This window comes from Macaca thibetana, chromosome 3 (assembly GCF_024542745.1).
Source record: "Macaca thibetana thibetana isolate TM-01 chromosome 3, ASM2454274v1, whole genome shotgun sequence".
Lineage (NCBI taxonomy): Eukaryota > Metazoa > Chordata > Mammalia > Primates > Cercopithecidae > Macaca > Macaca thibetana.
The window spans coordinates 99292454-99317897 of record NC_065580.1 but is presented as its reverse complement, the minus strand read 5'-3'; the positions used below and the strand labels follow the sequence as shown (position 1 = coordinate 99317897).

General features: G+C 39.5%; 1 protein-coding gene across 4 annotated transcripts in view; it reads right to left on the bottom strand.

The window, feature by feature from the left end:
* Positions 1-226: 226 nt before the first annotated feature.
* The window catches only part of CREB5 (cAMP responsive element binding protein 5), a 416185-nt gene continuing 390967 nt past the window's right edge, over positions 227-25444 (bottom strand). For 2 of the 4 annotated variants that reach the window (XM_050783193.1, XM_050783195.1), the window contains 4 exons: positions 21638-21961; positions 16778-17005; positions 7979-8087; positions 227-7039 (listed from right to left, as the gene is read on the bottom strand). In XM_050783193.1, coding sequence (XP_050639150.1) covers positions 6876-7039; positions 7979-8087; positions 16778-17005; positions 21638-21961 — 825 coding nt within the window. In that variant the 3' untranslated portion in view covers positions 227-6875. Of the gene's footprint in view, positions 7040-7366; positions 7396-7978; positions 8088-16777; positions 17009-21637; positions 21962-25444 lie in introns of all 4 variants that reach the window. The other 2 variants (XM_050783194.1, XM_050783192.1) reach the window with 2 other exon arrangements.

The window sequence follows — 25444 nt, the reverse complement described above, 5'->3', positions numbered from 1 at the left end:
TCAGAAAGGTCTTTATGACCTGTATCTTGTGCCAACTTCCTATGTCATCCACTGAGTTAGAATGCCTTAATCATCTGGGAATGCAGCCCAGTAGGTCTCAGCCTTATTTTACCCAGCTCCTATTCAAGATGGAGTTGCTCTGATTCACATGCCTCTGACAAGAGTATGTGAGGAATACATGTCATTACCCCCAATCCCAAATTTCATCATACAAAGGTGACATATATTATTTGCATTTGAGTGCTTTATTATATTGGAATTGCAGTGATATTAACATTTGTACAAATGCACAAAATCTTGTCTCTTCTTGCTAGAAAGAGATGTAAAAATCTGACCTAGTTGAACAGTCTTAATGAACTCATTGTCCATTGGTAACAATAAATGTGTTCACAATGCAACAAAAAGCTTAACAAAAAATTAAACATATTAAATGCTGCAGCAAGTATTTACATGTATGTACCCCTTTTTTTCTCCTTCCAATAAGGAAGGTGGTTGCTTTACAAATAGACAAACAAACACAAATGCTTTGCTGTTTACAAATACAAACAACCCCAAGTCCAGAACTTAAAGTGACAGCACCTTTTTGGGACTTCCTCTGTTAACACTTACTTTACACAGTGCTAAACTTTTTTCTTTTAATTATATTTTTGGACAATATTTATATTCCAATTGTCCTAGAACATTGTGTTAGAACTGAGCTATTTTTCTGGGCCTTTTCAGAGGATCCCAAACCCTATGTCCTCTTTAGAGAGAACATTTCAAGCTTATCTTTTCTCCAAGACAGTTCTCAAAGGCAACATTCCTTTCTCTATGAGGCAGATGTGATTTAGCAGAACTTAGAAGGGAAAAAAGTGAGTAGGTTGTATTTTTTACTGGCTGCTGGTTGGGAAGGGTCCTTTCTCTTAAACCCACTCCATTCAGCACAACTGATACCTTTCATTATCTCCTGCAGTGTCTGTGGCATTGGTATTCTAAAGGAGAAAACTAGAATCTAATGAGCTTATTGTGCATAAGATTTTAATGATGTATTTAAAGCTAATTTATTCAGCTTCCACATTCTCAGTCCTGAGGCTAAATTATTCTATTGTAAAAAATCCAATCCTATAAAGTTCTATAATATGAAGCTCAATGTAAGAATATCTTAAATGGCTTAGAAGGAGCTTTCTAGATCCTGCCTTCTAATGAGCTAGATATTGTAAGTTGGTCTAAATACAACAGTTGGTAATTATTGATTCCTTTCTGATGACAAGTTGGAAAGGTATCAGAGTGCCACTTAAGAGTATTAATCTTTTAACAAATGTTGGCAATTTGGCTTTACCCCCCACTTCAGCTGTGGTTAAATAGTTTTTTTTTTTTTTTAAATAGACAATTTATAAGGAAAAAAATATATAAACACTCTTTAAGCAATTTGGCTACAAGCATTACAGCACTGAAAAACTCCACAAGAAATAGTAAAATATTTTGAATGGACATACACTTTTTCATTTTCACAACATGACAAGCTAGGTTTTTTGTTTTTTAAATTTCTTTGTGTTTGTTTTGGTATTGAATTTTACTTGTAAGTTTATTGCTGCTGTGTCGTCTTATCCTACCTTAGATTATAATTGTGAATTAGAGGTGCTGTCCCTAATTATGTTACAAGGCAACATTGTATTTTTGAGACCTAGGAATGAAATCGATAGGGCCACTGTTCTTTCAGTGGCCTCAGAGAGTCTATGGCTAGGACAACAGTCAGATGTGCACCAGGGTGCACAAAAGAATAAGTCTCCTGGCTTATTCAGGACACTTTGGTTTGGAAGATGAGAGAAAATTCTTAAGTATAGCTTAGCTGCTGCCTCACATCTGTTGCATAATATAACATTTTTTTAAAAACATGCTATGAATAAAGGGATAAAGAGTATAAACCATATAGTGTACTGGCTCTTCTCCTTGGCATTCTTGTAGTATGCTTCACCTAGGCTGATGTGAGACACAGGTCTCAGCTGTGCTACCAATGGATGCACATAAATGTACCTGGTGCAAATATCTGTAAAGTATTTTAAATGATGCCGCTCAGAGCCTTGGAGGAGGGGTAGGGGGCATTGTAAAGGAGAGCAAAGGCAAGTTTGAGGACAGAGAAGAGGTTAGAAAGAGAGTAAGAGAAATACAAAGGGATCAAAAAGCTAAAGTGCAATTTTAAAATATAAATTATTTTAAAAGCAGAAAAGAGATTCTAAATTGCTGTTCGCATAGGCACGGTTTTATTCAAATTTAAATGGGTTGTTTCCTTTCCCTTCTCAGATATACTGCATAATGGAGCTTGAATGGCTTAAAGCTACTGCATATTGTTCGGGAAGGGACAAAAAGCACTAAGGGAGCTGAATAGTGCAAGGCTTTCTAGGAAATTGGGGTGGGGTGGAGAGAGGCAGAGATGAAGTTGTTTTTACACTTCTACAAGAAAGCTGTTCCAGTTATAGTTACTGATTCCCTTTAGCTGAACTCTGCTTCCTAAATGAAAGAGCTTACTTTAAAAATGAAAAAAGAAATAAATGTTTTAATAAAACTGTTCAGAGTGTTGATTAAAAAATAACTCACAGAGCAATAAAAATCCTTGAAATGTCTATGCACAGAGATCTAAGCAAACATTTCCACCAAATGATGGAGAATAGCCATTTGAAACCCTGAAAAATGAAAATACACACAACTATAGTAGTTTATTATGGACTAACACTTTAAAAACAAGTAGATCCTACAGAATACTGTTCAAATGGAATGTTTAAAAATAACATTTATTAATAAATATCTTATAAAATTCTAAATTAATAGATTCCTGTTCAAATTTTGCTTTGGTCCTTGAATTCCACTGTATACACACATACATACATATATATTTTCTTAGATGGTTTTTTCTTTTTTTAACCAGAAAGAAACACATTCTATCCTAACTGGATGGCTAGTTTTATAGCAGTTACTGAGGCTTAAAACTCCCCAGCCAAAGGCTTGTCTGTTACCGTAGCTGGTTTATGATTTTAATGACAAACTCGACTTACACACTAAAGTTTACTTAACAGGCAACAACCACCAGAACATTCACCATCGACATCCCTCTATCAGAATACACTCTCCCTGTTTCACTGACTACATAGGATCTGAAGAGTATTTGCTCTAAGTCACCCTAATTACTATAATATATACTGTGAGAGCACACAAACTGCTTGTCTCCCACAGGCTGTGTTAAGATTGTGACTTGCATCCATTGATGTGGGAGCAGGAGAGGGCTGAGTAGTAGTGTGACGGGAAAACATCCAACTTAACACTTGGCTTTCAAATCAGTACATTCATCCATGGCTGGGATTTTCGCTCTACTTCTCCTGGCATCGTGGATTGAGAAATATGTCAAGGAGAAACAATTAAGATGTGGACACCTCCATTTAGGTGAGAGTTTACCTGGTAGAAATGCTCTCAGGTGTACTTATCTGAGTTGTTAACTCCCATCACATAAGGCAGGGGAGGTACTATAGACATTCCCAGGGAGGCTGGCAGTGACTTCAGAGACAGATCTCGCTGATCAAGAAAACCACACATGAATGGGGAGAGGCAGTGTGGCAGGATTTTCCCTCCTTAGGACAGGTGCTCTGAAGGCCATGATAATTGATTAATGAACACATGGATGGGTGACCCAATAACTGGTTGAGGGAGGAGAATGGAGTACAAAGATATTCTCCCAAATAGGCAAAAAGTGTAAGACAAGGAGGAGGGATTTTTCAGGCAGATTGATTATTCTGTTGTCTGGTGACTGATGGGCCTTTAGGTAAAAGACTTAATATTGATAAGCCATGTGTTGGATCTGACCAATGTATCTTTCTGTTTGGAATTTTCAAGAAGCACTGACAACTAGTTGGAATCTTTCATTTACTGTATTTCCATACCATGAATGAACACACCTAAAGGCCCTGAGTAGAACAAGAAGACGGTTTATTCTAATTATATGTTGAGGCCGGTTTGCTAATGTGTGTGGTTGGTTTTCCTACTTAGCATAAAAAACAGACATAATTGAGCTGTATATAATGCACATCAGTCAAACTGTCAAGTTGCTGAACGACGAAAACTCAGGCAAGTTCTTAACTGCAGAGGCTTTCAGCCTAACAACTAAATATTTCAATCAAAAGGTGGAACAGAAGTAAACTAAACCATCATTGTAACGACAGTCACTCCCTGGACATTCTGATATTACTAGTGGATTTTTAAAAAATCCATTTTATTAAGTGCTATGCATGCAGTAAAGAAAAAATTTTACTTAAAACAAAGCAAAACATAAAATAAAAATTAAAAATTAAAAAACCCAACTAAACATTTTAATGCACTCTTTTTCCTTTTGTGGGGGGAGGGGAGACAGATAGTCAGTCCTAGGAAAGAATTTTGAAATATTATTTTTGATTTCAAAACAGAGATATGAATGTTAACTTCTTTTTAAAGCTGAGTCTTAAACATTTCTTAGGAAGCCAGTCAGATTAAACCATTCAGCTGTTACTGTTGGAATTTAAAAAACAACAACTATGAATTCAGTATTTAAAATACTTGAAAATGATATGTTTGTCTAAAATATAATAGAAAATTATTTCATTTGCATTTTTTCTTTTTTTCTCTTTTCTTTTTTTGGTTTTTTTTTTTTTTTTTTTTTTTTTGCTTTTGTTTTGATTCTTCAACCATATACCCAAGTCATAAGTTTCACTGGACACTCAAAACCATCTTTTGAAAGCACTGCATACATGGAAAGATTGTTGATAAATATTGATTTAAAAAGTAAGTTATTAGATAAAACTGAAACTAGTTATATAAAAATCATGCTTCGAGACCCTCATATTTTCTTTTTTTCTCCAAAATAGATTCTTATACTATAGTGAGAGAAAAAAACACATCCTTCCCTTTTCTGAACTCTTATAAAAGCTACACCTTTTGTAAAATACTGTTCTTTTAAAACCCATGAACACACACACACATACACACACACACACACACGTTAAGATGTCAAGCATTCAAATGGAGATGAAACACCAGCACCTGCCTAGATTGCTGGAGAGAAACATTCACCCCTGTTATTTGTGAGATGCGATATTAAAACATTAGCACAGTAGAATGGCTTGTTTCAAGGAGGCACGACTGTGGTTCAGGGACTATCTGCTTTGTATCATGCGCAAGTTCACAAAAGTTGTTGAAAATAAATCAGAATAATTCAGAAGAGGGAAGTAGGCTGGGTGCAGTGGCTCACGCCTACAATCCCAACACTTTGGGACGAAGAAGTAGGATCTTTTGAGACTAGCCTGGGCAACGTAAGAGAGACCTTATCTTTTATTTTAAAATAAAAGTAAAAATAAAGTAGCCAGGCATGGTTGTGTGAACCTGTGGTCCCAGCTACCCGGGAGGCGGAGGTGGAAGGATCGCTTGAACTCGGGGGTTGATGCTGCAGTGTTCTGTGATCTGTGATCTGCAGTGATCTGTGAAGTGCACCACTGCACTTCAGCCTGGGCAATAGGTGAGACTCTGTCTCAAAAAAAAGAAAAAAAAGAGTGAAGTAGCCTGCGCCTCATCCATGGGGTTCCTTCAGCAGTCAAAGAGTGCTGAACTGTCGTGGGAAGGCTAAAAGTGCCCCTATGGAAACACTGGGTTTTCTTTCTCTCTTTGTTTCTCCAGTAGTTAGTCTATTTTCACCCCCCAGAACAGCAAAGCCGGTTCCATAGGCTTAAGAAAAAAAAAAAATAAATCTTAGGCTATTAGCAGCTGATGATTGAACAATGTAATCCGTGTAGTGAATAGAGCCCTTCTGAATTATTATATAGTACATGGATTTTCAATGTTATAGACAGGTCATATAAAACCAGTTGCAATCCAAGGGTGTCATGTTATAGCCCCACATCAAAATTTGGACTTTCACAATCAAGGCTTACAAAGCTCCCTTCCCTAGTGTCTCCCCAGCTGGTATTCAACCGTGCTTCACTTATAGCTAAACCACCTTTCATTTGCTCTGATTATTAAAAACATTAAATCAGGCACATTAAACATCTCCTGGTTACTATTTTGTGAAAAGCAAGAGTTGAATGAACTCCAGCTGTGGGTGACGTGTAAGTGAAGCAATGGTTAGGTCCACGTTTTGGAGGTTTGCTTTTTTTTTTTTTCCTTTAAACATTATTTTCTTCTTCACATGCAATGCTAAAGGGAAAAAAAATAAAACAGAAGGAAGTCAAAATGAAGAGTAAACAGGGAGCCCAAGAAAAAGTGGAAATGGAGAAGAAAACTGGGCATTAGCAAGTGGACCAAGAGGAGAAGGAGAAGTGAAGAGACGCTCGGTGGTGTTATTTGGACATCAATGAATCTTATAATATTTTATAGTAAGAAACAAAAAGTTATGGGAAAGGCTGTGTGTTTATCTGGGATTCTGGTGACACCACAGCACAAACTCAACATGAGTTAAGATGTCAAAAGATTTTCTACCCAGTTACCTTGGATCTGTCTTACTTGACATCTAGGTATGCCTCATTTTGGCTAAAAGCTGTGGTTTAACAAGATTCAGTGTTTCAGGCAAAGGGCTGGACTGATAAGAATGAAACCATGGCTATATACAGAAAAGGTTCAGTTTATAAACAAGTAACTGGTACCAGAAAATTGGAGAAAAGCACCAAAGCGTTTCCCAAGCTGATAGATATTAATTGCATAACTCCCTTTTTTCTTATATAACTAAGTATAAAAGACAACATTTCCATAATAACTATAAAAATGAAAGCCAGTCTTTGAAGAACTGAGGAGTCTTCCAGGTCTGAGTTAATTCTAAAAATGCCCTTAAAAGAAAGGACGCATGGTACGCTACAGCTCTTCTTGGAGGCCAGGTCTGATGGTGCATTTTAAAGAATTGGATTCAGGTCTGTTCTGTGAGTGGTGAGCTGGCTGAGGGTGGAGCTTCCTACCACCTCGCTGACTGATGAGGAAGTAGTGATGGTATTATGCTGGATGACTTGTTGCTGGGAGCAAGCTGGGACAGGACTAGCAGGAGGGCTACTCTCCGGACCTAGAGAGAGAAAAAAAAAGACAACACACACACATACACACACACCAATATAGGTCTTTTTTGTATGGACTTGTGGACTTCTCAGAGAAATAGTACCGGATATTTACTTGAAATAGAAGTTTCGCACATTTTCTTCTGAAAGTTAATTTCAAAACTTTATTTTCAACTGTTGTCACAATGCTATGCCTTTCCAGTTTATATCTACAAGCAAAGCCATGCTTTCTGTATCAGTAAAATGATTTGATGTGTTTAAGTCATGGACATGTGAACTTCCCCATCTTGTCTTTTAAATAGCCATCCATATATCAAATGTGGAAAAATACTCACATGTGGTGGGAGAATCTGTGTTGCTCAATCTAAAAAATTATTTGAAAATAAATTGACCTTCAGCCATGAATCCCTGCTCCTCCCACCATCCCTATTCAACTATCATTTAACCAACTGGCATTCCAGATGCAGAAACCGGGGTCTGAAGGAAGGGATCATGTTACATATTGATAAACTGAGGTCAGTCACTAGCTTTTCAGCCTAGGGAGTAACATGCAGTGTTTCTGGAGGCACTGGATGTAATTCACCCAAGGCCTGGGTCCCAGCCCACAGATTTCTGAAGGAGACTGCTGGGCCACTGGTACTTGGGCTTCAGCTGGCTCTTTTCTTACTGGCTGCAAAATTGGAATTTGGTATTTTTTTTAATACTTCAAGATGCCAGGGAAGGAGTAGCCAGAAATTATCAGGAGGTGGTAGGCATGGTGTTGCACAGGGGTCAGGAAAAAGGGATCCCCTTGGAAGAATAGTCTGGAAGCCACTCAAGAATTCTTGTATATCTGCCTGGAAGTATAATCTACACTTTACTTTTGCTCTTTCAATCAAATTCAGTGCAAACTTAGTGGCAAAAAAAAAATTGGACACTAAAGAAAAGTGAAAAAGTCGGTGACTTACTTAGATATCCTTGTGATTCTTTCTGCATGGCTGTTATTGGGCAGTCTTTATGTGTTAACAACAACTGTTTCAGCTGGGCCACCTCATTTTTCAACATAGACACTTCATTCTAAAAGAGATGTATTAAAACCATGTTGAGAAGACCAGAGGATACAAACCCAATGCCCTGTGCACTTTCAACAACAAAACTGGCAAACTCTTCTGTTATGTCTAAATGACATCAAGAACATTATTTACTGTGGTTCGCCTGAAAGTTTGTAGCTTACCTTTAATTTGGCCCTCATATTTACCAGGGCCTTTCTGAAGAGATTAGGTTTTAACTCAAGAGCTGAACCTTATTAAAAGGCTAGACCACACCCTTAGGTGATGAGAACTGAAGCCAGGTGAGAATCCTTACTCCACACTGACTGCATGACCTTAGGTAGATAACACAACCCAACTGAGCTCCAGCAACCTCGTTATAAGATGGTGATAAGAGTACAACATTATTTGTGTTACTGTGAGGATTAAATACGGTAATAGATGGGAAACAGAACAATACCCAGCACATACTAAGCACTTAATACATTTAACTATCTTAACCTTCACAAGCTCAGGTTGACATCCAACTGAGAATGTGAATATGAGGCATGCATTGGGCAGAATTATGTGGTAGGATTTGTGGCTTCCACCTGAAATGCAATCAGAGTAAGCTGACTCATCTACCATCAGATTTTCCAAAAGAAGTATGTGTTGCTCAATCTAAAAGGAATATCTGAAAATAAATTGACCTTCAGCCATGAATCCCTGCTACCCCCACCATCTCCTACTCAATTGCTGTTCATGGGCTACTGTTGAGCAAAGCACGTCCACTTGCCTGATGCCCACTAAGCAGGAGGCATGGAAGCACATAGTGCACACGTTGGTCAGCTGCAGGTGGATGATGTCAGCTCAGGGTGGCAAGAAGCAATGAAGTTTTGGGCCATGATTGAATTAATTTGATTGAGTGCATTGATTATTTGGTCAATTTCGGTCTATAAAATACTCTTTCCCTCCTCAATATCAGGATATTGTGGATGGTGTGGGGTTTTCTTCTTATTTACTCATGTAAGTGCCTCGGATCTCTACTTTATCTATTAATAGTAATTCACAAAGGCATGCTCATAGCTTTGTAGAATAATGAACTTGGCATCCATTGTCTACAAATATAGACACAAAATAGATGGCGGCTCCGAGATGCTTCCACTTGATAAAAGTGAACTGTAAATGTAGTGCTGTCTTGAATAAGCCATTTAAAAATTGTGATCAGTAATATCCTCTCTTTGGTCAAGGTTTATTTGTGACTGCCAGGCATTGTACTTCACATGTAGGAAACTTAAAAAATGCATGCACACAGAAAAGCACGATTAACATTGCTGTCATTAAGTTGTACCTACACTTTCAATATGAACTTGGCTTTTCAGCCATGTATTTATCACCTAGGAATGCATGTTTGGGATTCCAGAAGTTACTCTAAAAAAAATTGAAATCTTTTTAAAGGAATATCTCCCATTTCTAAATTTCTTTGTGAAATACATTATAAGCAACCACATATTGAGTAATATTAATAACAAAATAATAAAACAATAATAAAACAATAACAATAATAAAAATCTCATCTACAAATCTCATCTCATTCCCTTTCTCTTCCAAACTTTATTTTTACAAAATAAAAATGACTATTTGGGAAGTTAGCCTTAACGATGAATAAATCACTTAATCAAACAAGAAAATTGGTCTTACATCTCAGAACATACAAGAAGGCAAATTGTACCTCCCAACTCCAAATGAATGTGATTGATAAGGGGCTCTGTGGAAACCAAAAGTGACTCTGTCAATTCCAGGGTCAGTGGGATAACTTACAGGACAATTTATTTTAGCCTTAAACACTACCTTCTTCCTCTTTGATTTTACACCTATCTAAATTCAGATGGCCTTCCTTCTTTTTCTCAGTTCTCCCTCTGCTCAAAATAGCACATATAAAAGAAAGTCACTTCTAGACCATCATATGAAGGCAATCTCTTGTCAAAAACAAACAAAAACAAAACAAGGAAACAGAGATGTGTTTATGTGTGTGTGTGTGTGTGTGTGTGTGTGTGTATTTATGTATATTTACTTCAGAAGGAATGTCATATTATTTGCATTAAACTACAGAAATAACACTTTTCTGAAATCAAAACTGCCAGACACCTTGCCCCCTGAGTAGAAGCTCTCAGCTGCAGATAATGTAGACAATGGATCTTAGAAAATGGAATCAAATTCCAGTTTCTAGCGAATCCACACTTTTCTACGTAGAAAACAACAACAACAAAAAGTATTAAAAACAAAACTGGGTTCTCTTGCTTTCTTATACTTTTGGAAGAAAAAACACCCCCGCCTGTGGCCATCTTGGAGAGGTTGAACTTAGTCTCCATTTCTTCCCCCACTATGTCCCGGGCAGTGAAACCCTTTCTTGGCAGCATTCAATCTCCCAGGCACAAAGTGTTCATTGCCCCTTCCTTAAGAAAACACTCTGAATTCTATTCTCTGGGTTTCTACAGTTAGCAAAGAGCTAACTGCCTATGATATTTGGCATGCCCCAAACAGTTTCACAATAAATTTTTGCTTTCATAAGGCTGTTTTACTATAAAAAGAGCACCAGTCAGCACATGTGGTGCCCTGGCCTATCACCAAAACTCCATACAAAGTATATGACTTTGGTGGCATTTAGTCTATGAACAGCAAAACACTTTATTAATAAAGCAATATGTTGTAAGTACAGAGACCAAAGGCCTGAGTGTTGTGAGGGTCTGTAAAAATGCAGAACCCTGAGAATATTGAGACAGCTGACCATCATTTAAAGATATATGTGAATATGAACATATTCTTTTTTTCTTTTTTCTTTTTATAGAGACAGGGTCTTGATCTGTCGTCCAGGCTGGACTACAGTGGCACCATCATGGTTCACTGCAGCCTCTACCTACTGGGCTCAAGCAATCCTCCCACCTCAGTGTTCTGAGTAGCTGGGACTACAGACATGTGCCACAATGCCCACCTAATTTAAAAAAATGTTTTGCAAAAATGGGGTCTAGTTATTTTGCCCACGCTGCTCTTGAACTCCTGGCCTCAAGTGATTCTCCAGCCTCAGCCTCCCAAACTGCTAGGGTTACAGGCATGAGCCACTGTGCCTGGCAGGACATATTTCTTAATGTAACATGTTAATAATTATGTTATTTAGCCATGTTATGGTGGGAAAATGAACACCAATGAATGTCAGTAGAGAAGGGCAATCAGCTTCTTGTTTATACCATATACACGTAACTACGATGCTGCAAGGACTAAATAAAGGCCTAATAACCACAGAAGCCATAGAAATTCATGGGGCAGCATCCAATAGGAAAAGGAACTCTCGCCTGAGAGTTGAGAATAATAGGGTTTGAGTTCTCAAGCTGCCATGCCAACCAAGTATAAAACACGATGGTTTTATACTTCATGTATAGAAGTAGAGAACTACTTCTCTAAGTTCCTTCCAGAAAGAATTTTTTTTTTTATTCTACAAGCATTTCTGTGTCACCTTCTATTGAGAAAGCAAATTACCCAATTATCTAATGAAAGATTCAATCTTGACTTTTATTCATTACTTAACTACTTTCAATATGCTCAAATATGCTTATAATTTTGGTCTTATCTTTCATAAGGGAGCCAGTTCTATCACCTCTTATGCTTCCAAATCTTAGTAAGGCAGATTCCAAAGCAACATTTATAGTTTCATTTTATAACAAAATTTTGTATGTCCATTTATGTGTCCATATTGCTGAGACAGCATCTATGGAGCCTTCATTATATTTCATAAAGGGTCTTTGGCTTAAGAAAGGTCAAAAATCACTATCTTGGAGAAAGAAGAATGAATTGTGTGGTGAGCACATGCATAATCATCTTAAAGATTCCATAGTGAAAGAATGATTAGTATAGGAAATGCACAAATACTAGACTATATTTTAAGTAAAAACCCTTTTCAGGGGAACATAAGTGGAATCACCTTGAATTCATTTTGGAAGAGAACAACCAGATAGCAAATGTTTCAAAATGCATAAAAGAAATCAAATGTGGCCTGGAAGTCTAGTAGGGAAATAAAAACCAGGCCTTCTGGAGGCATTTTCTTACTCTGAATTACCTTGTTTTATAAATTGAGGAAAATCACCATTTTTTATTCCCCTATGTAGGTTATAATCAGAGTTTTAGGTCTTAATATAAAAGTACTTTGTAAATACAAGGTATTAATAATACGTATCGATTGTCTGGTAGAAATCAACTCTTCATCTTTTCATTTTTCTAAATGAATTTGAGTTTGCTCCTCTAAAGCAGTTAGCTGTTTAGCAATTGTAAGGTCCAGTTGGACTGATCTATTTTTAAACCCATAGTTTGCCTTGGGGTGAAGCAGCACTCCATAGAGATATTCAATACTACAATAACATACTTTAAGCAAGCACTCCAACAAGTCCCTAATAGCTACATTTGCAGTGTTCAGCTTTGGGGATGTCATTATTTATACGATAAATCCACAGTGCTTTTTGGTGTAAGCAGTAGTTTGTGCCAAAAAAATAATTATCAAAATGGGCCCCACAATATACCCTCCCCCAGCTTTTTTGTTTTGGTAGATTAGCTGAGACCAGGTTTGGTTCACTCTGAAACAAAGAACTTTCAATTTGTCAAGCAACAGTTCCCATCTGGCCTATTCGCTTGCCAAGTCCCAGACCTGGGCTCATGTGTCCAAAATTTCAGCAGCAACTTAGACCATGTGTCTTTGCACTAAGAAAGAAAAGCAATTATTTCCATGGGTGACCAGATGATTTCCATATCCTCTACTGAACCCAGACGTTCTACTGAGTACCACAGCAGTTGATGAATTTAGAGCTGATCTTAGTCACTTAGTATCAGAAAAAAGAACATGGATTTCTTTGGCTTACGGAGTTTCTAAAATAAAAGACCACAAAGAAGTGGGTTAGGTCAACAAGAGACTTCCCTGAGTCCTCATTCTGCCACCTACTCATTGTGTGACATTAGGGAAGACCCCTCATTTCCCTAACCTCAGTTTCTTTCTCCATAAAATGTCAGATTAGGTGGTTTCTAATATTTTCCCCAATTCCTATACCTTTTTGGACCTCTTGGGCAGAGATGTGTTGTGAGACTAGGAAATGAAGTCTGGGAGTTTGATTTTGTTTTCTTAGGTCTGGTTTTTCCAATCTGAAATGCTGCAGCCTAACCAGAGGGTTCTATGCTGGAAAACAACTCAAAAGTGGCAGCTGGCCATCCAGACCTTGGATATTCCATTTGGCTGGAGTTTGTTTGCTTAGCACCTTCCATTTCTGTTTACTTAAAATTTGGCTCACTGGTCCAGCCTCAAGAGAGCCACCTTTTTCTTTTGACAAAGGTCCAGTGAGAGGGAAAGGGTCATTCAAAGGTAGCGGAATCTGCAGCATCCTCTCCAGCATCCCAGGGCCTGATGCAGGACACTCAGCTTCACAGAGAACACTGGGCGGTTGTGGCTTCTGTCCCTCCAAGGCAAAGCGGTGGTTGGAAAATATCAACAATTTAGTCTGTTCAGAGACTGTCCCTTTTTTGGGTACTGTTTTAACTACCAAAATATTGGTGCCTGTCACATGAACTCAGTAGGAATTTTTTTTTTTTTTTTTTTTTTTTTTTTTTTTTTTCTGGTTTTGGGAGCTAGAGTTCTAGTTCCTTTTTTTCCTCAGCCATTTGGCTCTAAAGAAATGTGAAAAAAAATCAGTGCATTAGGGTCTAGCAAAGGGTAAATTTACCTTGTATATTTTGTAAAAGCAGTCATAAATACGCATATGCCAAGTCACGAACACCTCTGGCCTCAAAGTCAATGGACATCTTTACTTTCCTGGCTCTCTGCTATGATCCCTCCATGTTTGCATGCATTAGGATCACAGTCAATACCCTGAAGGAATTCTGCAAGGACTCATTTTAGTTAAAACTGATTTAAAGCCTTGGCAGCTGATATGTGCCAGCTGGCTATTTTTGGCCCCTTCATCTAAGCAGTGGTTCCTAACTAAGGCTGATTTTGCCACCCAACTTCCCTTCCCAATCACCACTAGGGGACATTTGGCAATGTCTGGAGACGCTTTGGTTGTCATAGGTGGAAGGTGTGCTCCTGATACATAGTGGGTAAAGGCCAAGGATGCTGCTAAATAGCCTGCAATGCACAGAGAACAACAAAGAATGATTGAGCCCAGAAGTCAATAGGGCCAAGATTGAGAAAACCTACACGTCTGCATCATCCTCCTGCAGACCTCAGAAATGGTGGCAAATTCCTGGGTTTCCCCAACTTCAGTTATCACAGAACCACTGCTGTAATATTTACTAGGTTCACATATACAAGAACTTTTATTTACTTAACATGTTTGTGCAAATTAACTCAATTTTGAATAATTTAGCCTTCTTACTAATATCTTTGAAATTGCAGATTTGATCTTCTAATTACATTTTTCAATACACATCAAAATTAAAATATGATTATTAATATTAAAAATGCTTGGCTGGGCATAGAGGCTCACACCTATAATCCTAACACTTTGGGAGGCTGAGGTTGGAGGGTTGCTTGAGCCCAGGAGTTTGAGACCAGCCTGGGCAACATAATAAGACCTTGTCTCTAGAGAAAAAAAAAAAAAAAATTAGCCAGGCATGGTGATGTACACTTCGGGAGGCTGAGGTGGGAGGAACACTCGAGTCCAGGAGGTCAAGGCTGTAGTAAGCTGCCCTCCAGCCTGGGCAATGGAGTGAGGCCCTGTCTCAAAAAAGAAAAATGCTTAACCACATTCTACCTAAAAGTTTCTCAGATACTACTGTGCCTATCAGATTCTACAAGTGGTTTTAAAGGTGTTTGAGTCCAGCCATTTCTCTGGTGGCTTGACTCCCTGCAATCACATCCTTGCCAAGTAGTCAAGCAGCCAATTCTTAGACACTCCAGCAATGAGGAATTCATTCATTTATTTAACAAATGGTTACTGAGTGTAGACACTATACTATAAACAGGGGAACCCATTCATTTATTCAACAAATAAGTTACTGAGTGTAGACACCACACTATAAACAGCAGATAGATAGTGGGCGGAGGGAGTAGCAAGAGACAGTCCCAATCTTCCCGCAGCATGCAAGTTAGTGCAGGAATCATTATCTTATTTTCCTCACATCTGCTATATGTTTCGCAGTTTCTTGCTCATCATGTCTATCACAAAAAGAATGACACATTTAGGGGGAAAAATGAACATCCATAAATTATGAAATTCAGGCCCTCATACAACACACACTTTCCTTATATACTTTCAATTTGTACACTGGAAGCCCCAAGCCATCTCCATTTAATGAAACTGAATATGCAAAGGCTTTGGGGTTTGGCACCCTAACTGTTCCTTTCTAAGGATGCACAGAGAACTAGGTGTGGGAAGAAGATGAAAGTAACCTACCAATGCCTAGCCATTAACTGTTTTTTTTTTTTTTTTTTTTTTTGAGACAGAGTCTCACCCTGTTGCCCAGGCTGGAGTACAGTGATGCGATCTTGGCTCACTACAGACTCTCCCTCCTGCATTCAAGCCACTCTGCTGCCTCAGCCTCTTGAGCAGCTGGGACTACGGGCCTGAGCCACCACGGCAAATTTTTTTGTATTTTTAGTAGAGACAGGGTTTCTGCACCTTGGCCAGGCTGGTCAAACTCCAGACCCCAAGTGATCCCGCCACCTCCCAAAGTGATTAGCCTCCCCAAGTGCTGGGATTACAGGTGTGGGCCACTGCACCCAGACCCCATGAACTCTTAAAGTGCAGAGTCTCCCTATGTAGGGTACTTTCCTCCCTGCCCCACTCTCTTTGGCCATTCTCTCAGCTTCTGGAAGCACTGGAGTATAATCCACAACTCTTAATGCTCTCCCTGGACTGTGGGTCACATACGTGTCTATTTACTTGCCTTTTTTTCTGCTGATAAATAGTGCACATATTTTTAACATTAGAACAAATGCTCTGAACTACATCATTATAAACTATAAAGTCTGCCGGAGAAGCCCGGGTACTAGAGTTTCTTCCTTTTCTCTTAGACACGCCCAGACACTTCTGGGCCTCATTATAAAATCTCCCCAGTGAAGCCATTCATAAAAAGCAAAAATTATGCAAGATTCAAATCTTGGTGAGTTGGCAAATGAGATGAAAACATGCCTTTTCTTTCAGAGCTACATAATGACCATAAACCTTTCTTTCTTTCATGTGAAACAAAAATAGACATAATCAAGTATAAGCCAAGGCAACCCCCTCAACCTAGTGAATATAACGAACAGCTCCTTTTCAGTTGAAGGTTTATTATGGGCCAGGCACTGGGCAACTGCTTTGGAGACATTAGTTTGTTTATTCCCCCTAATGTAACAACTCTATAAAGTTATGATTCCCATTCTATAGAGGAAGAAACAGAGCGCCAGCGAGTTAAACCTAGCAAGTAATTGCTGAACCGGGTTTGGATCTCTGTCGGATTAAAGCCTGTGCTCCCAGCCTACAACTTAGCTGGGTAGGTCCCCCCTTCTCAGAGCTCTGTGGGCAAATTGATTGAAAAACTGAACGGTTAATTTTGTTTTGTAGAGTGTCCCGGAATTAATAAAGCTCGAGGAGTGAGGCTGCGGCTCCTCTGTGGACTAAGTGTGTGGCATCACTGCTTAGGTCAACAAGTGCCTGTCGGGGCCGGAAATGCCCGCGGAGCAGAGGGCCTTTGAGTCCCGGGGAAAGACACCGTGGGCTGCACCTGAAGCTGCATGTTTGTCTGGGTGAGTTCTTCTGCTTTCTTTTCCAATGACATCACCCAGACCTTCCTCTTCTGTCTGCAGCGGGTGGCAGCTGCCCGGTTCCGTTCCAGAAATTTCCGCCGCCTCTCGTCAGGATCCTCGTCCACCACCCTTCGCCGGCGCCCCCCTGTGGGCTGGGGTGGCTGTATTGTCTGGGTTGGCTGCATCTGTTGTGTTGCTGGTGAAACCTGCTGGGACAGAGAGGGAGGAGGTGATGGGGATAGGGAAGGACGTGTTAGGTAAGGGAAGAAACCCAAGCTGATGTTGAAATGCAAAGCACAGAAAGTCTATCGCTTCAGTCAGCATATGAGACTTGCCTCCTATGAATGAAATAAATGATGAAATCACACTCAGAAAAGAAAAAGTATCACTGACCTATATATTCTATGATGTGTTGGCAAGATATAGGAATGACTTGTGAAAAGATGTAGTCAGATGGATTTTTCCCTGACAGGCATTTAGCCGAATCATGGTAGAGGAAACATTTATTTTTCTCCTTCAGCTATTAAAAATGTTTTACTGACGGTGTGTTTAAAGTAAGGGTCAGGTGTGGCAGGAGGATCATTTGAGGCCGGCAGTTTCAGACTAGCCTGGGCAACATAGCAAGACCCTGTGTCTACAAAAAAAATGGAAAAATTAGCCAGGTATGGTGGTGCATGCCTGCAGTTCTAACTACTCAGGAGGCTGAGGTGGGAAGCTTGCTTGAGCCCAGGAGGTCGAGGTTGCCATGAGCTATGATTGTGCCACTGCACTCCAGCCTGGGCAACACAGCAAGACCTTGTCTCTAAAAAACAAAAACAAAAACAAACAACTTTAAAATAGCCAATGTATGGCTACAGGGTGAAAACAGAAAGGTCAGGGTTATTATCACAATATGGATGACTCAACTGTCATCTGCAGAAAACCTCTGAGCAGGTTGTGGGCTCCTTTCATTCTAATAGTGGTAAAGTTGTGTTGCTAACATACCTCTGGGACATCGTTGCCACTGTGGCTCCTATCAAAAGAAGCCCATGAAGCCAGGAAGGCAGGTGAAATCCTATTGTGACTCTTTCACAGTTCTTAATGCAGAGGACTAGCCGGACCTGCACACTCCACCTGGGCCTGCCTGCCCCTCAGAGGGCTCACCAGGGTGAAAGGAGATCCAGGAGAGCTTTCTAGGTGATTGGGAAGCTGGGCCTTTGAAAGCGTTAAATCGATGCCTGAAGCAGCACTGAGCCCTGTCACACGCTGTGTGTATGAGATAGTGAGAGTTGCTTGTGCATTACCATACACTTACATTAGAAGGAAATCCTAAGAGTGGCAAAGCACTTTATTAAAAAATTTTACTATGCTTATAGAGTTCTTGCAAGGTCTGTGTGAGACTCAGCAACATCTAAGGCTTAGAGACCTCCACACATACAGCTTTTTTTCTATTCATAAGGCAGACACACGGCACCTTGTGAAATTTCTACGACTGACTCTTTATATGTCTGGACACCTAATGCTTTCCCTCATGCACTTCATTCCTTCCTCCTTCTTCATTCTCAATAAAAGGCGGTTTTTTTTTTCCTCTCCCATTTCTCAGTCACTCAGGTTTATGACTGTAATACCTATAAAGTTGTTTTACAAGAGACATTTAACCTGCAGAAGTAACAGGCCAAAAGTTTTAAAAATGAAGCCCAACAATCTTTTCTACCACATTCCAGCACTATGATTGAAATCAATCAGAATGACTGTAATTGCACTAATAATGGCTACTGGTTGACATCAGTTGACTGATGGTGATATATTTTAATCCAAAACTCTATCAAACCTTCTATGACTAACTGTAAAAGAATCAGGCCCAGGGTTAAGGTTGAACTGCATCTCAGTAATTTTATGTAAAGCAAAGACATTTTCTTTTTTTCTTGAGATGGAGTCTCTCTCTGTCACCCAGGCTGGAGTGCAGTGGCATGATCTCAGCTCACTGCAACCTCTGCTGCCTGGGTTCAGGCAATTCTCCTGCCTCAGTCATCCAAGTAGCTGGGATTACAGGCACCTGCCACTGTGCCTGGCTAATTTTTGTAGTTTTTAGTTGAGACGGGGTTTCACCATCTTGGCCAGGCTGGTCTTGAACTCCTGACCTCGTGATCCACCCGCCTCGGCCTCCCAAAATGCTGAGATTACAGGCGTGAGCCACCACACCCGGCCAGCAAAGACATTTTCTAGAACTGTTTGTTGGTGACTATTTTCCTCCTGATTATAGAAGAATAACAAAATAAATTAACTGTGTAAGGTCTTACTCATCAGAATTGCTAGTGAAGACATCATCCTTGTTATTGGCAAAGGCTTACCACTTGCCATTTCGGATGGTAATTCCTGAGCTAACTACTGCAAAGAAAAGCATTAAGAGGGAATGTGCTAACTGCTTGGATATTTTTGCCTTTAACTGTTTCCTTTTGTGAATTATGATCTCTTATTGCCAGCCCCAGACAAAACCCTCAAAGAGGAAAAAAATGTTTTCACATCTCCATTGCAGGGACTTATCTTTCAATTCTGTATCCACCTACCCTAAGTTTAATCAGTGTAACCCATGACACTTTTCGTGTGTCTTCACCCAAAGGCATAAGTGACGTGGTTTCAGGTGTAATGTAGGTTCAGGATTGGTTAAGAGAAATTCCTTGAAACCAGCACTCTACTATCACATCCTTACATGCAGGAGGAGCACAAGAAGCCAGGAGAAAATGCAAATACATTCCTAAAACCAGAATCTGTGTAACTGGTAATTATTGTTGCTTGTAATTTTATTTTTAAAGCAGAATTCTCTTGGCATAGATGCTCTGAAAATTGTGATCGAAAGTAATCAATTATAATTTCAAAAAGGCAGAATTTATTCCAAATCATCTTAGAATCTCAGAGTTCAAGGATTCTATTCCTACTTTCAGATAATCATACAATTAAGAAAAATGGCAAGATCTCAGTAATCAGCCAAGTTAATACAATTTAAAAGTGGTGTTTTGGGATACTGCCTAAATGATCTGGTTCAAATTTTAGCAAGACCAACCTGGGCTCTTTCTTTTTAGTATACAATTAAAAGAAGTAACTGTTCATGAAGCTAATTATAATAGCAATTAACTAATTGCATATACAATTGGCCACTTACTGACTTGAAACAGAGGGCAACTGGCTAATTGGTAATTAGCTAGTGAATGGCTTTTATATTCAAAGAATTGTTATATAACTTGCCTGTGAAATAACTTGCCCACAAAGGTGACCAAACCTTGATGTTCTTGTTTCCTTATAAACTAGGTACCTATGTGAATCAATTTGACCATCGTTGACTTTGTAGTTTTTTTTTTTTTTTTCCTTTCTAAATACATGTTCTAGTATGGCATTTGACTAAAAATGTGACCAAAAAGGTTCTCTGGGTAACGTTTGATTGCTATACAATTTGCTAAACTTCTATTATTTTGGTTTGGAATAACATATTTTGAACACTGTGCCAAGGGCTTTACAGAGATTCTCTTATTTAATACTCATAAGAGCCTAGAGTTTAGTCTACTATTACCCAGCCCCATTTTACAGATGGAAAAACTGAGGGTTGGAGAGGTTAATCGTTTCTGTTCACAATCACACAGTGAGGAAGCCAGGAAAAAAGTTAAGGTTATCTCACTCTAATGCTCGATTCTTATTCACAATGTAGAACACCTCTAAGGACCTTGCAAAAGACAGTTTATCTAATAAATAGCTTAGAGAGTTGCTTGTGCCTGATCCATTCTGTGGATGGCTGTCCAGGTTTGGTGCACGTTAATGGAGGGGGGCTCAAGAGTTCAAAAAGCTGCCTGGTGTAAGGTCTCGTCTCCAGGGGCAGATGACAGAGGAGACGGTGAATAAGTGTTATTTGATGGTTCCATGCTTCCGACACCCTTCTGATCCAGCTGGTTGGAAGCTGGCAGTGTGGACTGGGTGGAGGGTATGGATGAAGGTCATTCTGCTTGAGGATCCAAAGTGTCTAGGCCCAGCCATGCTCCTGGACATGCCCTTCATCCACTTACTAAAACTCACTCCAGTACAGGACTCGCCTCTCTTCTTGGCCGTGGGTGACATAATGTCTGCCTGGTCCCCCAACCCTCTTTCAGTTTTGTCTAAATGCTGGCTTTCTTTACAGCCACTCCTTGTGACTCTCCCCCACTGGGATTTGGCCTTTCTCTTGGTCTGATCATCTACAGAACTTGGCTCTCTTTCTGTTCCCTCCAACGCATTTCTCATTCAGGGGGATGAGTCACCTCTCTTCACCATTTACACAGCACCTTATGCCCTAGCATCCGTGATGGAGCTTCTTTGTCTGCCTTGAATTGTTAGTCTTTAGATTTTTTAACATTCACTGTTACTCAGAAGATTGCCTGTTGTATTTAACTTCCATTTTACAGGTGACAAAATTCAGTCTCTATGATGTTTTAAAACAGCAGCTAGAACCAGGGTTAGAATTAACTTGTTTTTCTCATTCTTAATTCACATCTTTCTTCACAAATTTAAGTTCTTCCTAATCCATCAATTCATATTACTTTTGGGAGGGGCTAACTTTCTGACACACTGCAGAAATAGATTTTGGAGAACTTAAAGTTTATACTTGCCCTTAGAGACTAGACCTGATATTATTTAGTATATTATTTATAGGAATTATGATCTGGTAGGGTCTTATGGGTAAGGGTTGCCTCCTAGGAGATAAACAGAGCTCCCTAGAATGTGAGATAGAACACCTGGGCTTGTCAAACAAGATTGCTGCAAATGACCCCAGCATTAGAGCTTGCACTGTTAAGAAAGAGAATAAGAAGGGGAAAGAGATCACAGAAAAGGTCTACCTGTGCTTGGTTGCCGGTGTGCAGGGGCGGATGTGGCGAGGTCTGGTGATGTGCTGGGTGTGCATGAAGGTGGGAATGGGAGTGGTGATGTGGATGGTTCTGCTGGTGATGGGGTTGAGGGTGAGGATGGTGCGCTGGGTGCTGGTGCTGGTGTGGGTAAGGGTGGTGGGGTGGCAGTGTCTGGTGCTGATGTGGGTGCGAGTGCATGTGATGGTGTGGCGTCTGGTCCTGCCGGGAGCCCATCATCTCCATCATGTGTCCCATGGTGTTCATGTTCCCATTTGACATGGCAGCAGGGTGGTGAGTCAGTGCAGCCTTCAACCTCTGAAACAGAACAAAAGGGAGGAGAGGGAACAACTGAAGTCAGTCATGTATATGATAGAGATTTAAAAGCAAAATGACTCACATTTTCAATTCTATATTTTAGATACTATTGTTAATGTTTCCTACCAGTAGCTATCTTGCTACCAGTACAAGATAGCTTTTGTATTAATTTCATATTTTCTTACATATTGTGGTCATTAGGAGGGTCCATGTCAGCCAAATAGGTTAATTCAACTGTCAAAGCCAATGGACAGGATATCCTATCAAGAATTACACATTCTACTAAAAGGTATTTCCTATTATCCAATCATGCATTATATCGTATCTACAACTGAATGCAAGCATACACCAAAGAGCACCATTCAATATGATAATGCCATTGAACAAAGAGCCTCCATCTGGTGTGCCACTGTATTTTGTTTTTTAATTTTTTTTTTTTTTTTTGAGATGGAGTCTCACTCTGTCACTCAGGCTAGAGTGCAGTGGTGCGATCTCGGCTCACTGCAACCTCTGCCTCCTGGCTTCAAGCAATTCTCTGCCTCAGCCTTCTGAGTAGCTGGGATTACAGGCACCTGCCGCCATGCCAAGCTAATTTTTGTATTTTTAGTAGAGATGGGCTTTCACCATCTTGACCAGGCTGGTCTTGAACTCCTGACCTCGTGATCCATCCACCTTGGCCTCCCAAAGTGCTGGGATTACAGGCGTGAGCCACTGCGCCCGGCCAGCCACTGTATTTTGTAAGAGTCACAAGAACAAATGCTCTTGCTTCTCAAAAGATTTCTCAGACACAGAGAATAAATAATTTCAAAATTTAAAATGTAGAGAACTAATCTGATTTTAGGGCTTAAAATTAGAGTTAGTAATTTATGAGCTTTGGAGGTAATGTGTAGGTATTTTCTGTTACCAATATCTTTCTTATGGTCCCTTCCAGTACTCTAATTTTTCTCACTCAATAGCTTTCTTTTGACTTTGAGAAGGGAGTGAGGAAAATAGAAGAATATGGAGTATAGTACCTCCTTTGATGGCCACATCAACCGGCCAGATATATTTCTAACACAGAAGCATTATCCATTCATAAGCAGACATGCACACAAATAACTTGTACCTGAGTCTAAAGGAAGGGTCAGCAAACTTTTTCTATAAAGAGTCAGACAGTCAATATTTTCTTCTCTTATCTTCTCTGTCTCAACTACTCAACTCTGAAACTGTGGTGCAAAAGCAGCTGCAGACAATGTGTAAATGAATGAATCTGCTATGTTCTAATACAACTTCAGGGACAGGAAATCTGAATTTCATATAATTTTTACATGTCATGAAATGTTATTCTACTTTTGATTCTTTTTCCCCAGTCACTTAAAACGTAAAAACCATTCTTAGTTCATGCACTGGACAAAATTAGGCAGCGGGCCAGATTTGGCCCTTGGGCCATCATTTGCTAACCCTGTTCTAAAGGTTCAGTTGATAATCAGCTTAGTCCCAGTTTCTTCAAATTGTTTCTTCTGTGACACAGTCAATTATCATCATATCCCGAGGGGCACAATATGCTAAGGACTGTATAATGCAGTTACTCGTTGGAAATATATCTTATGCAGAGATGATTGTCTAATTGGCAAGCTCCCATTGGCTTCATGAAGTATTTACCAGGGGACTCAAAGTTCTCTCCAGATTTATGTTCTTATCTGATCCATGATAGTGGTGTATAATTGCTGGGCAAGGAAACAGTTGTATTTAAATGATGATCAAAGCTACCATGTGCTAACATTGTACAATATTAATGATTCTCAACCGGTTACATACACTATTGAAAAATACCAATTCAATTAATCAAAATCCTTAGTTAAACATAAAAAGCCTCTACCTGCTAAGAAAAAAATAAATAAAAAACAAGAGGAAAGGATGGTAGATTGTATGTTAATATGAGATCATCATTTCAAATATTTTCGCATCCTGATTCAGTAACCACATAGTCCACTTCTCGCCTCTTTCATGAGCAACAGATACTGCACAACAGCTACTCAACTTCATAATCCTGAAGCAGTTCAGCATCCTAAATGTCTGGAAAAGATGAGATGCTGGGTGCTGGGTATTGTGTTTCCTTTTTTTTTTTTTTCTTTTTTTTTAGATGGAGTCTTGCTCTGTTGCCAGGCTGGAGTGCAGTGGCACGATCTCACTGCAACCTCCACCTGTTGGGTTCAAGCGATTCTCCTGCCTCACCCCCCCGAGTAGCTGGGACTACAGGCGTGTGCCACCATGCCCAGCTAATTTTTGTAGAGACAGGGTTTCACCATATTGGCCGGGATGGTCTCCATCTTTTGACCTCGTGATCTGCCTGCCTCGGCCTCCCAAAGTGCTGGGATTACAGGCGTGAGCCACCATGCCCGGCCATGTTTACTTCTAAACAGAAGAGTGAACTAACACTTCTCATCTCCAATTTTGAGCAATGATTTCATTGTTTTTATAAAAATGCTTATTATAAAAATTTAAGCAATGCTTTGCAATGAAGTCAGCAACAATGAAGCCAAACGTGTTGTTTATATCTGGTGGGTGAACAGCATTCCAGACAACTCTATATATGTATATGGAGAGATGAAAGAATAACTAGAATAATTTTATAACTGTGGAATTAAAATAGCATGTAATTATAAAAACTTTTATTTGACTATGGCATAGCAAAGAAATGAAAATCCGGGAAATTGCTGGGATTTAGATACATGTTTCTTTACCCTAAGAAAAGTTTTTAGATGATATCTCTGAATTTAAGGATGAAAAAATATGAAAAGAGGTTATGTTGAAATCATCATGCCTTTTAAAAAAACTGACATGATGGAAAGTATGGATGGACTTTTCTAAACTATCCCTTGTAATTTCATTACTATAAAAGTATACTTTTTATAATAAAAAATCAATTACTACAACAATATTAGATGAAAAAGTAAAAGCCACTTGCCTAGCCTTCTCCCCTAAACCCCAGTCCCATTCCTCAGATGTAACCACCACATATCCTCAGACATTTGCTTTGCATTTATTAGGATACATTTGTGCAAGCCCTTTTAATACATAGTTTTGTATCCTGCTTTTTGTCCCTTTAGCAATATATCCACAAAATAGGTAATAATAATGGCTATCATTAGCTAAGTACTTGCTATGTGCCAGTTCTTGTTCTATATGTTTTACAAATATCAAGCCACCTAATCCTCAGAACAACCATGTAAGGCTAAACGAGAGGCAAAGCCACTCTACCTCCAAAGCTTGTTCTCTAAACCAGGAGAGAAGGTGCCACAAGCCATGCCATTCACACTTTGCCAAAAACAGAAATGTACTGTGTTTTGCCACCGCCCCATCATCAAAAGGAAAAGCAGAAAGAGTGAGAAGGGGCTAGAAGAGCTGACAAGAGGAGAAGTTATTGCTGCATGGTCCAGCAATGGCCACGTGCAAGTGTTACTCAGCACACAGCTAGGGACCTGGATGCGCTCTTTCTGAAAT